Genomic DNA, 12,914 nt, shown 5'->3' with positions numbered 1-12,914 from the left:
AAGTGATTCCAATCCTCTCTAGGGAATGCTGAAAACTCTGTGGTTTTGCCATAGAGTTTTCTGGAATACCCAGAGAGGGATGACATTGCTTCTTGGTTTCCCAGAAATCACAACATGACATTGTCTATGGCCACCACCCTGTCTCCACCCTCATTCTCTTCCTGGCAGTTCTTGCGGTAGATCCAGACTCAATGCAAGGACTGTGTAATCAGTAGTTAGGACCTCAAAGTATTCGTAGATAAGAGAGAGTTTTTTCATGCTACTTTCTGCACAAAAGCAAGCAGTGTTTTTTATCATCAGCCAGATGCACAGTTAGCAAATTAAGTCTTTCTAGGAGTTCAAGCTTGTTTTTGCTATCATTTCCCCTGAAATAATGTCGTCTTAATATCTGTGAGTTGCATTCTTAATCAAGGGGTCTAATCAGAGTTGAGCAAAAATAAAAAAACCAAAAAGGGCAATTTTTCAGGGGTTTGGAGGGGGGGGGGGGCTCATTTCTGTTTTGGCTCTGAATACATGACCACTGAAAGAATAATGCAGTCAACATGCGGGATATGTAAAATATGCTTGATGTTCAGATTACACTGCAAACAGACTGTGAACTGAAAATGACCTGAGATTAGGGAGCAAGTATTTGTGGCTGGAACGCCCCAGAGATTCCCCTGAACAACAAGAACTGCTGAGTCAGGATAAACATGCCGAGTCAACAATATCTGATACAATTTCCGGTATCTCAGATGATATACCGAAGGCTGTAATTTAGTTTTAGCCTCTTGATCCACAGGGAACAGCTGCGGGTACAAACCTAACATTGCCGCCCTTTACATTTCTGGTGCTGAATCCATGAGGGCTGCACATGTCTCCACAAAGGTGACCCGGCTCTACAAAAGGGACGCAGCCTGCTGGAATGCCTCTTTTGAAACTTCCAGAGTGGCAAGCGTCATTCCCGTTGGTGAGAATGGCTCCTCCTCTTGCAGGCCCACAGACGGTGTCAGTGTTGCACACAACGGCACCCTGACTCCTTTGCACAGCTGTGTATAGACATCAAAAGGACCATGTGATGAAAAGGTTTCATGAAACCAAGAAAGTTAATCACAACATTTCTGAAGAGGTACTTACAGATATTCACAGCACATTCTCCTTCGCCCATCCTGCTTGGAATTAAACAGAGATGAAAAGGTCTCATTAGCTGTATACCAGGACTCAGTTCATACAGTTAAGAATATATGTGCCTTAATACAGGTTTGGAAATTCACTTCTCGCAGGTGGAAATGTTACATCGAGCTTGTAAGCAGGGAAAATATGTCCTATTCTATATCTATATCATATCTATATGATATTTTCTATCTACATCTATATGATATTTTCAGAGAATATCATAATTCCCAACCCATCATACCCCCCCCCCGAGGACCCTTATTCCTTCATTTAACCCCATCCTATCCCCTTAGTTGCCAGTTTGTGGAGAACAGGTCTATCAAGCACTATTAGCCATAACAGCTTGCTGAAGCCTCCATATTCAGAGGCAGTATACCTATGAGTACATGCTGCTGGGGGGGTGGAAATAATGGGGTAAATCCTATCCACATCCTACCACTCCATTGAGCAAAGATTGTTCATTTGTTTCACCAAATTTTTTGATTTTGCTGTCCTGGGCACATTTCAACAGCCCTTCTTTCACTGACCGCACAGGGCCTCATGCTTTCACCTGCATTCCTCTCCTTCCAGCAGCTTCCTGTATGTCGCAATCTCAATATCCAGGGCCAGCTTGAGGTTCATCAGCTCCTGATATTCCCGGAGCTGGCAGGCCATATCCTGCTTGGCCTTGTGCAGGGCCTCCTCCAGGTCAGCCAGTTTGCACTTGGCATCTTTCACCGCCATCTCCCCACGTTCCTCAGCTGCAGCCACCTCTTCTTCCAGTTTGCAACGCTGTAAAGGCAGAGGAACACAGAGGGAAGGTGCAAGGCAAAGGAGCAAATATTCAGCCGCAAGCACAAACTACGAGGAGGCTTCCACTCTCCTTTGATACTCCGTTCATATTCATATGACTAGCCACGGGGAAAGCATTGGAATACACCAAACATGTGGCACGTCCATAATGTGCACCCCATGCCATTCACAAGCTTCAATTTTCTGCATGTATTGTGAAGTACTGGAAGCTTAAGAACGTAAGATCCCTGCTGGATCAGACCAGTAGTCCAACTAGGTTTCCCAACTGCCCATACGGCTGGGTCCAGTGGGGAATTCCCCACCCCAGCTCCAGTCTCCTGCCAGTGAAAAACTATGAGCAGAAGGGAAAAATGGCCTCCATACTGTCACTCTAAGAAATTTCCCTAATCTCTATGATTGTCACCATAGCAATTTGGGGAAATTACTAGAGCATCAACTGGAAATGACATCTTTTCCTTCTCAAACTCCACCCTCCCAAGGCATTGACCTCCAAATCTTCTAGCATTTGTCTAGGCAGTGTTGGAAAACTTAAGTTTATCTAGTTTAACATCATGTCTCACACAGTTGCCGACAAACAGGGCACATAGGCCAATAGTCCATCTCATTTACTGCTAACATAATCTGAACTGGGTCATCACAGACTAGAAACTGCCATGCACAGATTTTTCCCACAGCCAAGAAAGAACTCAGGCCTAATTTGCAAAATCAGCTGGCAATGTGTTACTTGGACTGGCCCACTTCAGGTTGCTGGTAAGGGACTGCATGTTCTAATGCTCCCATATGAACCTTCCTCCCCAAACACAAAAACCTACAATAGCAAGGACAGTTGCTTTCTCCCTCTGCTCAGCCATAAATAGTACTGAGCACAGGCTGGAAAAGGAGGAGCTCACTCTGTTACAATGAGCCAAGGGGCAGGGACCAGTCTACCCATACAGTACAACATTTATGGTGATGTGCCACCTTATTATTTACAATGGATGCCAATGGTTACCAAATAGCCCTTACGTAGTAACTTGATGTTCTGGGACACACCTGTTTGCCCATTATATTTCCATAGACAAACACTTCAACAAAAGTGATGCATTTACGCTCAATGCTCACCTGGGCTTTGACGTTAGCGATTTCTGCTTCCGTTCTGTGAACAACCCGGGTTAGATCACTAAGTTCATCCTTGACATTGCGTAGGTTGTCACAGTGTTTGGCAGCAGTTGTCCTCAGCTCTTGATACTACAGTGATGGATGGAAACAACAGCAACAACAATAGCGCTTCTATGCTGCTCTTCTAGACAGATTAGTGTCTCACCCAGAGTGGTGAACAAGTGAGTGTTATTATTATCCCCACAATACAGCTGGGGAGCTGGGGCTGAGAGGAGGGGCTCACCCAAGGCCACCTACTGAGCTCATGGCAGTAGTGGGATTTGAACAAGTAGAGTGGCGATTTGCAGCCGGACCACTTAACCACTGTGCTACAGCAGCAACAACAGGTGGTGGTTCTCTATCAGACACTGGTGACTCTCCTAGGCCTACTGCCCAAGATATTTCCCTTGGAGAAGCTGGGGATATAAGCTAGGTCCACACATGTGCAAAGCATGTAGAGTACAGAAGAACTCTGGGAGATGAGTTCCTCCCTGACGTTGAGTCCTGGGGTATGGGTCAGGAAGTGGAGATGGTCAAAGTCCTGCTCAAACAAAGACTAAGGCTTCAATGCTAAGCTCCCTCTCCACTCACAATAAGCTCTTGTGCTTGAGGAAGTGGGGGAGAACAATTTTCACTGATCCCCCTCTCTTCCTGCAGCCCACTACTTTGATTTCACGATATTCCTGAGGATCCACTGACCCATGGGAACACAATATTAGGGGCCATAAACGACTACTGTGGGAGCATGTGTACCTGCTCAATAGGACTTTCTAAACTATCGCTATATAAAAGAGAGAAGGGAATAATTTGGTGTGGAAAGACCACTTTAGGTGACAGTGCCCTGGAAGTATAACAGTGATTCCGCACACGTTGGATAATGCACTTCCAATCCTCTTTAGAGATCATTTGGAATGGATTTTTTCGTGTGCGGAACAAAAAATCCACCTCAAACGATTGATAAAGTGCATTGAAAGTGCATTATCCAACGTGTGCAGAATCAGCCTGTCTTATAGGTGCAGAGGTTTTTCAAAACAATGATGTTGGGTTGATTTCTTCAGAAAGGAGATAAATATAGGATGTGAGTAAAGCGTTCTGGCCTTAGTCCACAGCTCAGTGAAACAAAACACATTCTGTGCCTAAGCAAAATTCAAGACAGGAGACACGAATGAGAGAACGTTTGTACCTGGCAGTGGCACCAAGCCTCTGCCTCAGCTCGGCTCCGGGAGGCGATGTCTTCATAACGACACCGGAACTCTTCAACAATGCACGCCACGTCCAGGGCTCGGCTGTTATCCATTTTCACTGTGACACACGTGTCTGAGATGCGTGACTGCAGCTCACTAATTTCCTGCAAAAGTTACCATAGAATGTATTTAATTCAACACAGTTGGCTTCGTTTTGTTTTTTCATCATGCCGTTTGAGTTGGGTGTGGGGCTGCCGGCCACTGTCAATCAGTGGGAGAGAGCAAGGATGAAGAATGAAGTCACACCAACAGTTTTACTGTAGAGTTGGGGGTATGTAAAATATTTGATTATCAGGTCCTCTGCACTCTAATGAAAAGTGATCTACGTCATTTGAAAGGAACTGTTGGCCACAGATATTTAGAACGGGCGGTCATTTTCATTGTAACTGCTAGACTAGGAGTGATTCCGCACACGTTGGATAATGCACTTCCAATCCTCTTTATAGATCATTTGAAACAGATTTTTTTGTGTGCAGAACAAAAAATCCACCTCAAACAATTGATAAAGTGCATTGAAAGTGCATTATCCAATGTGTGCGGAATCAGCCTAGGTATAGCAGTTTTCTGGAAAGCAAAAAAGGTTATATCTGGTTTGGAATGTATCCGACACATTTGGAACATAGCTTTTCCTACAGAATTAACTTATGGACACATAAGGGGAGCACTGTAAATTCATTATTCTGCTAACTTCATGGAAAATTGGTTCCTTTTATCTCTTTTTGGAATATTGAAATAAAATAAGGCCACGTCTTTTGTAACAACAATAGCATTTGATTTATATACCACCCTTCAGGACAACTTAATGCCCACCCACAGCTGTTTACAAAGTGTGTTATTATTATCCCCACAACAATCACCCTGTGAGGTGGGTGGGGCTCAGAGAGCTCTGAGAGAGTTGTGACTGACCCTACGTCACCCAACTGGCTTCAAGTGGAAGAGTGGGGAATCGAACTCGGTTCTTCAGATTACAGTCCTGCTGCTCTTGACCAGTACATCAAACTTATTGTAACCTCATCTTTGAGTAACTTATTAGATGTAGATTCGTTTTATTGCATATGGCTATTGGCCTTCACAATATCAAAACACTCTCAAATATCATAATAATACATTATCAAATAGTCAGGTGATCAAACAGTTCAGAACCACCTAAAACACCCTGCTAAAAGACTTTAAAATTAATAAAACCTTCTAAGATCAATCACATTGAGTCAATGGCTAATTCCTTTGCTCTAATCTTCCTAGCAGCTAAAGCAAAAAGCACCAGTCTTAATGAAATGAAAGAATCCTTGTCTGAAAGCATCGCAACAATCTTATCAGAATCAGACAGGGGATGTAAGGCCAATAAGATCTTAGCTAGGAATTTATTTCTAGGTTCTGCGTACAGAGGGCAAGCCAGGATGTAATGAGGTCCTCCACTGAATGACCACATATACAAATGTGTTGGTGTACTGCATCTTTTTATATCAACCCATTAGCATCTCAGGAGTAACTTATTACCTTTGTACATTTTATTTACATTAAAGAATATGGTATGAAACAATTATGGCAGAGCTCCTTGGATTGTGTATAGGAGATAAGATGGGAGAGAGGGCATATTACAAATATGTACCAGACTCTCATGCAAGAGAAATTATACTTAGGACCTGCCTGCCTTTTCTAGAACCATCTGTAAGGCAAACAGGCGAAATGTCTTGAGCATGATGATGGGCAAGCAACATTACTGAATGGAACAACTGTTACCTCCTCAAAAGTAGATCTGCAAAAGCAGATGTCTCGTATCAGGGCCTCCACCTTGGCTTCTTTCTCTGACTTGTCCATGAAAACACAATCCACTTTCTAGGGGGAAGAAAAATGGTAGAGTTCTAAAACAGAATTTCACCAAAGAACAACTTCCAATGAATCCGCCAAATCTGAAATGGTCAAATCTGGACTTAAAAGTTCCCAGAATTCCAACTTGGAATGTTCTTTTGGGGACTCAAAGGTGAATGATGATGACAAATTGACCTCTGAAATCTAAGCGACACCAAAATCTAATCAGTCAAACAAACATGCAAAACAAACCAAAAAACCCCTCAATCCAATCTACCATGAAACCACAGACTAGGAATGCCAAGTAACCTAGTGTCTCTCTACATGTTACTAAGTATCTAGGAATGCTCAAGTGCAGGACTCTACATCCTCAATTCACATGCAGGCTGTTCTTGCTCTGTGCACATAAATGCCACTTTCACGGGAGCTCCCTTTGTGTGACTGCATCTACAACTGATTCCAGAGGTCAAAGCACCAATTCAGCTCTGTTTTTGCTGCAAGAACAAGTACTGTAGGCTCCTTTGAACTGCCAATTTCCATTTCTTTAAGGTGTGAGAAAGTGTCAAGGTCTACATTTCAATGAATAGATGTGGGGAAAACAGGGATGCTTTTAGCAGTTGAGGAGGAACTGCTCAAACACATGACACGGAGCCGATTGAAGTATGACTGTGTGATTGAGTGCATGGGCAGTTGGAGGGAGGACACGTGAAATGAGGTACACTTGAGCATCCCTAGGTACTTAGTAATGTGTAGAGAGACTCCTACTGACTAGCATTTCTCTTTGCTGGGTCAGAATTGAAGGTCTTGCAAGCCCTCATATGCCTGCTTTCTCCATCTTAGAAAGGCACAGGCTTAATATGCTGCCTTGGCTCCTCCAATGGGGCAGGCCTCCATCCGGGGGGGGGGGGGTGGCCAAGCCCTCAGGGGCCTATTCCTGTTTGCTCTGCAGGACCAGCTGCCCGTCAACTATATGACAGGTTGGGTGTTAAAGGGCCCACAAACCTAGTTGTGGCCTCAAGCCATGTTTCGGACTCAGCCGATCACCTGGCTTGCAGTAATTGGCCCCTCGTTCACCCTGCCTGGCTCTGCCTCTGGTGTGGCCATCATTAGCCATCATTTTCCTGCCCAATGGGAGAGTATAGGAGCGAGCATATGCAATTCTCCCCCTAAAAAAACGAAACGAAATGAAACGAAACTTCCCCCCCACAACAGCCAGGTGAGCGAGACAAGAGGGTGGCAGGTGAGGGGATGGCAAGCCTCAAGAGAGGCAAGGTTTGAACTAGACATCTCACAGCTTGCTTTCTCAGCCTGCTATGTTCTGCCTGCTCAGACAAGACTCTTCAGTCTTTTCGGCTTGCAGTCCTACCATGGTTGCCAGCCTCCAGGCAGTGGCTGGAGATCTCCTGGCGTTCCAGCTGATCTCCAGGCCACAGAGTGGAAAACAATCACGTTCATAATACAGTTTCGAAGAGCAAGCATCTCCACCTGACTGAGGGACTGGGACTGGGTTGAGGGGATACGGTCTGATGTGAATACTTGATATACACGCCTTCCATTGTACTGAAGTGATTTATTTTGTATTTATATATTGTGCAGAGTATTGTACTGAAAATATTTTCACATGCATCCTAAGAATATACACATTTGAGTAATTTCGATTTTGCTGGTTCCCTTGCTGGTCCAGCTCTCTTTTCCGTAGCCTCCAGGCGGTGATCTCCAGGCCACAGCTGATCATTCCAGCTGATCTCCAGGCCACAGCTGATCATTCCAGCTGATCTCCAGGCCACAGCTGATCATTCCAGCTGATCTCCAGGCCACAGCTGATCATTCCAGCTGATCTCCAGGCCACAGCTGATCATTCCAGCTGATCTCCAGGCCACAGCTGATCATTCCAGCTGATCTCCAGGCCACAGCTGATCATTCCAGCTGATCTCCAGGCCACAGCTGATCATTCCAGCTGATCTCCAGGCCACAGCTGATCATTCCAGCTGATCTCCAGGCCACAGCTGATCATTCCAGCTGATCTCCAGGCCACAGCTGATCATTCCAGCTGATCTCCAGGCCACAGCTGATCATTCCAGCTGATCTCCAGGCCACAGCTGATCATTCCAGCTGATCTCCAGGCCACAGCTGATCATTCCAGCTGATCTCCAGGCCACAGCTGATCATTCCAGCTGATCTCCAGGCCACAGCTGATCATTCCAGCTGATCTCCAGGCCACAGCTGATCATTCCAGCTGATCTCCAGGCCACAGCTGATCATTCCAGCTGATCTCCAGGCCACAGCTGATCATTCCAGCTGATCTCCAGGCCACAGCTGATCATTCCAGCTGATCTCCAGGCCACAGCTGATCATTCCAGCTGATCTCCAGGCCACAGCTGATCATTCCAGCTGATCTCCAGGCCACAGCTGATCATTCCAGCTGATCTCCAGGCCACAGCTGATCATTCCAGCTGATCTCCAGGCCACAGAGGTAAGTTCCCCTGGGGAAAATGACTGCTTTGGAGGGCAATATATGGCATTGTACCCTAATGAGGTCCTTCCCCTCCCCAAATCTCACCCTCTTCAGGCTCCACTCCCCAAATCTCCAGGAATTTCCCAACCTGGAGCTGGCAACCCTAAGCCCTACTTCAAACTTTATGAAACCTTAATTGCGAAGATTTCCAAATGAAGTATTAATGCCATGAAATGCTACACCCCATTTGACTTTTGGCCCTCGGTAAATCTATCAAGCTGTGCCTGGTAACCAGTGGGAACTTGTAGGGAGGGAACATGGGTGTCATGTGCCATGATGTCACTTCCGGGCAAAACCTGGAAGTGACATCAGGTAGCTCTAGAAATCACCAGAAACTCAATGGTAACTCTAGTTTTCTCTAGGAGTGAAATTGCAGCATGCACAACACCAAACGTTTTCTGCTGCTGCTGCTTGGAGAAGCAAGGCCTATCAGAGGGAGACATCCCACCACAGCAGGAGGTTTGGGAGCCCCCTGGTCTGCTACTTGCCTTTTTAAGTGCCACATACTCATTTTCAGCGGATGTCCTTCTGTTGCATTCCTCTTCAAACCTGGAGAGATGAGAAAGAAAGGTTTTGAATATTAGCTAGTGTATTATCTTGTAGAATAGAAAGGAGATCAACATCTTCTAATTTCTCTACTCTTTGACGGAATATACAGCCCATCATTCTGTTTGCCCCTACCCACCACAGTCATTTTCTCATTCCCCAGCTTCATAGAATCATAGAATCACAGGGTTGGAAGGGACTTCTAGGGTCATCTAGTCCAACTCCCCTGCAAAATGCAGGAAATTCCCAAATACCTCCCCCCGCCCACACAGTGACCCTTACTTTATGTCCAGAAGGTGGCAAAACTCCATCAGGCCAAATTGGCCTGGGGGAAATTGCTACCTGACCCCAAGGTTGTGATTGGCCTTACCCTGGGCATGTAAGAAGGGGCCACGAGAACTAAGCGCGAGAACTAAGGGGCCACAGAACTAAGGTGCCATCTTCTTCTGCTTCTCCTGCCCTCCTGTAAAATCTGAGCTGCTCTTGATGGTCCACCGAGCCCTTCTGTGCCATATGACTACCTCGGCCAATTACTGTCAGAGGCAGAACTCCATATCAAATTTTGTGCTGGGGCGCCCCCCTCCTCTTCAGAGTACACAGCATATTGTTCCATCTGGCCCTCGGGCTCACCTACCTTTTCTTGCTCCCTTCCATGGTTTCTCGCCAGCTGTTCATTTCTGCCTGCAGCTGGGACCTTTCCCACTCTAGGCTTTCCAGTTCCTTCCTCAGACTACTGATGTGTTCATTAAAAAGGGGCTCCATGTTACTTTTTTGCCGTTTCTTTTCTTTCAAGAAGTCCCACTTGGTCTTCAGCATCAGGTTGTGCTGCTCAAGGAATCGGACCTAAATGAACAACAGTAACGGTGATCAAAATAGGGTTGCCTGCTCCAGGTTGGGAAATTCCTGGAGATTTAAGGGACGTAGCTTGGGGCAGGCAAGATTTGGGGAGAGGAGGTGTCTCAGTGGGATATAATGCCACACGGTGCACCCTCCAAAAATAGATCACTCGTCTGGATGGAGTGTAGCGATTTGACCCAAATTGCTACTTTAAGTGCAACGCAAAAGTGGTAAGTGAGCCACGCATAACAAGCACGTGAGGCCTCCCAAAATTACACCTGACCTCCAGGCTACAGCTATTGGTTTTCCAAGGGGAAAGGGCAGCTTGGAAGGGTATGCTGACCTTCCTCCCCTCTCCAAACTCTACCCTCCTCAGGCACCCACTCACAAATCTCCAGAAATTTCCCAAACTAGAGCAGGATGGGGGTTAAAAAGATTACTGTTTTTGGTTTTAAACTGATCAGAGCTGTTTAATCTGAAATGGGGATCTGGGGATCTGAAATGATGCAAAACAAATAAGCTTGGGCATTCCTGATATTTCTATTAAGTGCTGCTAGGGTTGTCAGTCCCCCAGAGGGAGTGGGGGAATCCCCCCTACCAGCCTCCTCCTCCCGCCACCACTCAACTGGCCAGTGGGGGGAAAGGTGGGAACGGTTCTCCTGGGGCGCACTCCCAGTGCAGCGTGACAAAGTGCAAAGCCCAGTGCAAAGCCCAGGAGCATTCTCCGGGCCTGTGTGATGATGTCACTCCCGGAAGTGACGTCATCACACCGTGTCGGGAGTGCACATGTGCTTTGTGCATGCACAAGGACATCCAGGAGGAGGGAAAGGGAATCTGGCCACCCTAAATGCTGCATTCACTGAGGAATATGCTGAGGGTCTTCTTAAGTGAACACACTCTAACTTTATTCGTAATAAACAAAGAAAAACGCACAAGGCCTACCTGGGGGCCAAGCTACACATGACGAAAGACACTTGCCTGGCAAGTGGATTGAGTGGAGGGCAAGTGAACAGGGAGAAATACACTTGCCATTCAAGTGTCATTTGTCACTTGTAGCTTGGCCCAGAGTCCTTCATAGCTACTTGCCTAACTACCTTACCGCCTTGATAATGGAAGAGCTGGACGGTATACCTTTGCACCTGGCAACTCTGCAACCAGTTAAGTGAAAGGAATCAAAAAAGTTTTTGCACAAATATCTCCACAATGAAACAACTGCAGGGCACCACCTTTCTTCCAGCAAGCTCTTCTGCCAGCTTCAGTATCTTCTGAAGAGGCTGCTGCTGATGTCCTCTTATGGCAAGGACAAAAATGTCTACATTTCCTGATCCATCATTCGCTTGCGAAGCCTGGTCTATTTTTTTCCTAGTTCAAAGATTTGACTTTAATTATATAGGGCCGGCATCCTCTATTTTACCCTCACAACAATAACTGTGCAACGTTAGGTGGAAAGAGAGAGAGAGACTGGCCCAAAGTCACCCAATGGGGGTTTCAATCCGGCTCTTCTGGACACGACGAGTCTGACATTTGAAGTACTACTCCACATGAACTCTTCAATCTTTGGTTGGTTCCTGCTTTTCAGTGCAAATCATACCTTCCCAAACTCAGTTTGCATGGGAGAAATCGGTGTTACCCATTAATGATATTCTGCCATTGACTCACCTTATCAATGAAACAAGCAAACTTGCTGTTCAGGCACTGAAGTTCATTCTTCTCCTGGCATTTCAGGGCTTGGGCCGAAGAGTTGAGTTCCAGATTGAGTGGTTGAAGCAGAGTCTCATTGCAAGTGACAGGCGTGATGAAGGGGGTGCCCGAGAAATTGGCTCCACTACGTCGAAACCCATAAGAACCGTGGGAGCCAAAACCATATCCAGTGCCCGAGTAGCCCAATCCAGAACTGCCCCTCCGAGAGCCATATCCGTATCTAGCAGCATGGCAGCTACCGAGTGCGGCCCTAGATCCTTTGTAGTTGTAGCAGGACAGGCTGCGGCTACTAAAGTAACCAGCTCCCTTAAACCCAGAGCTGCCTGTTTTACTAGGGCAAGGAGAACCGACACTGGCTTTGCTTCCAGTTGGTGGCAGGACAGCTGAGCAGGAAGTAAAATTAGTGGCGCCGCTTCCAGGACTTGACGGACAAGACATGACTTCTTAGCAAAGGACACTTGAAAGAAAAGAGACAGAAACGGCAGGAAGGGCCAGAGCAAACCATCTGGTTCTTTCTGGAACGAGTGTGGCCTTTATATCTCTTTGGGGAGCTTGGCTTGGCTACCTCTTAATGGGGAGATCTGAAAAAATTCTAGCATTTATGAGCTTGGAGTTCTTCGCTTAATAAAAAAGAGAAAGTGTGGCTCATTGAGTCTATAAAAGATACCAGGCATGTTACCCATTATTGTTCAGAATGCCCAACCTACAAAATTATTTTGCAGTCTCCTCTGGTGAAAGGAGTCCGTGGTTAAATTCTAAAGGCTGGGAATCTTTATACAGATGAGTACCAGGGAAAAGGGTTCTATTTTTATTCTGGTGTCATCTTTGTGCTACAATAAGAATGAGCGGATATCCCTTTGTCAATGGTTTTTTGATTCAATGCTTTTGCAACTGATTTTGTAGGTTTGTTTGCATTGTGTTTGTCTGTTATTTGATTTTTATATGCAAATTTGTATGGTGTTAAGTTGTTGATTGTTCGGTGCGAACCTACTGATACAAAAAGAATGCTGGAAAGATTTATACAATTTATGGGAAGAAATCTGCGCAAGGAAACAGAAAATGGCGTGAAAATCAAAATCAAAACGGATATGGGAGGCTCAAAATGCAAAATTCTCCCCCTGCTACCACAGAATGCTTTGCAATCATGAAATGTCTCTGCACAGAGTTGAATTAGGGTC

General features: G+C 45.8%; 1 protein-coding gene across 1 annotated transcript; it reads right to left on the bottom strand.

The window, feature by feature from the left end:
* Positions 1–762: 762 nt before the first annotated feature.
* Positions 763–12,174, bottom strand: LOC129346421 (keratin, type II cuticular Hb5-like). The gene is made up of 9 exons (XM_055003773.1): positions 11,695–12,174; positions 9,833–10,041; positions 9,141–9,201; positions 6,069–6,164; positions 4,268–4,432; positions 3,049–3,174; positions 1,706–1,926; positions 1,117–1,148; positions 763–1,028 (listed from the first exon to the last, which is right to left on the bottom strand). The coding sequence occupies exons 1-9, from the start codon at positions 12,172–12,174 to the stop codon at positions 763–765; spliced, it is 1,656 nt and encodes a 551-aa protein (XP_054859748.1).
* Between the last annotated feature and the right edge of the window lie 740 nt (positions 12,175–12,914).

Source organism: Eublepharis macularius, chromosome 19, assembly GCF_028583425.1.
Source record: "Eublepharis macularius isolate TG4126 chromosome 19, MPM_Emac_v1.0, whole genome shotgun sequence".
NCBI classification, from domain to species: domain Eukaryota; kingdom Metazoa; phylum Chordata; class Lepidosauria; order Squamata; family Eublepharidae; genus Eublepharis; species Eublepharis macularius.
This window is presented reverse-complemented; position numbering and strand designations above follow the sequence as displayed.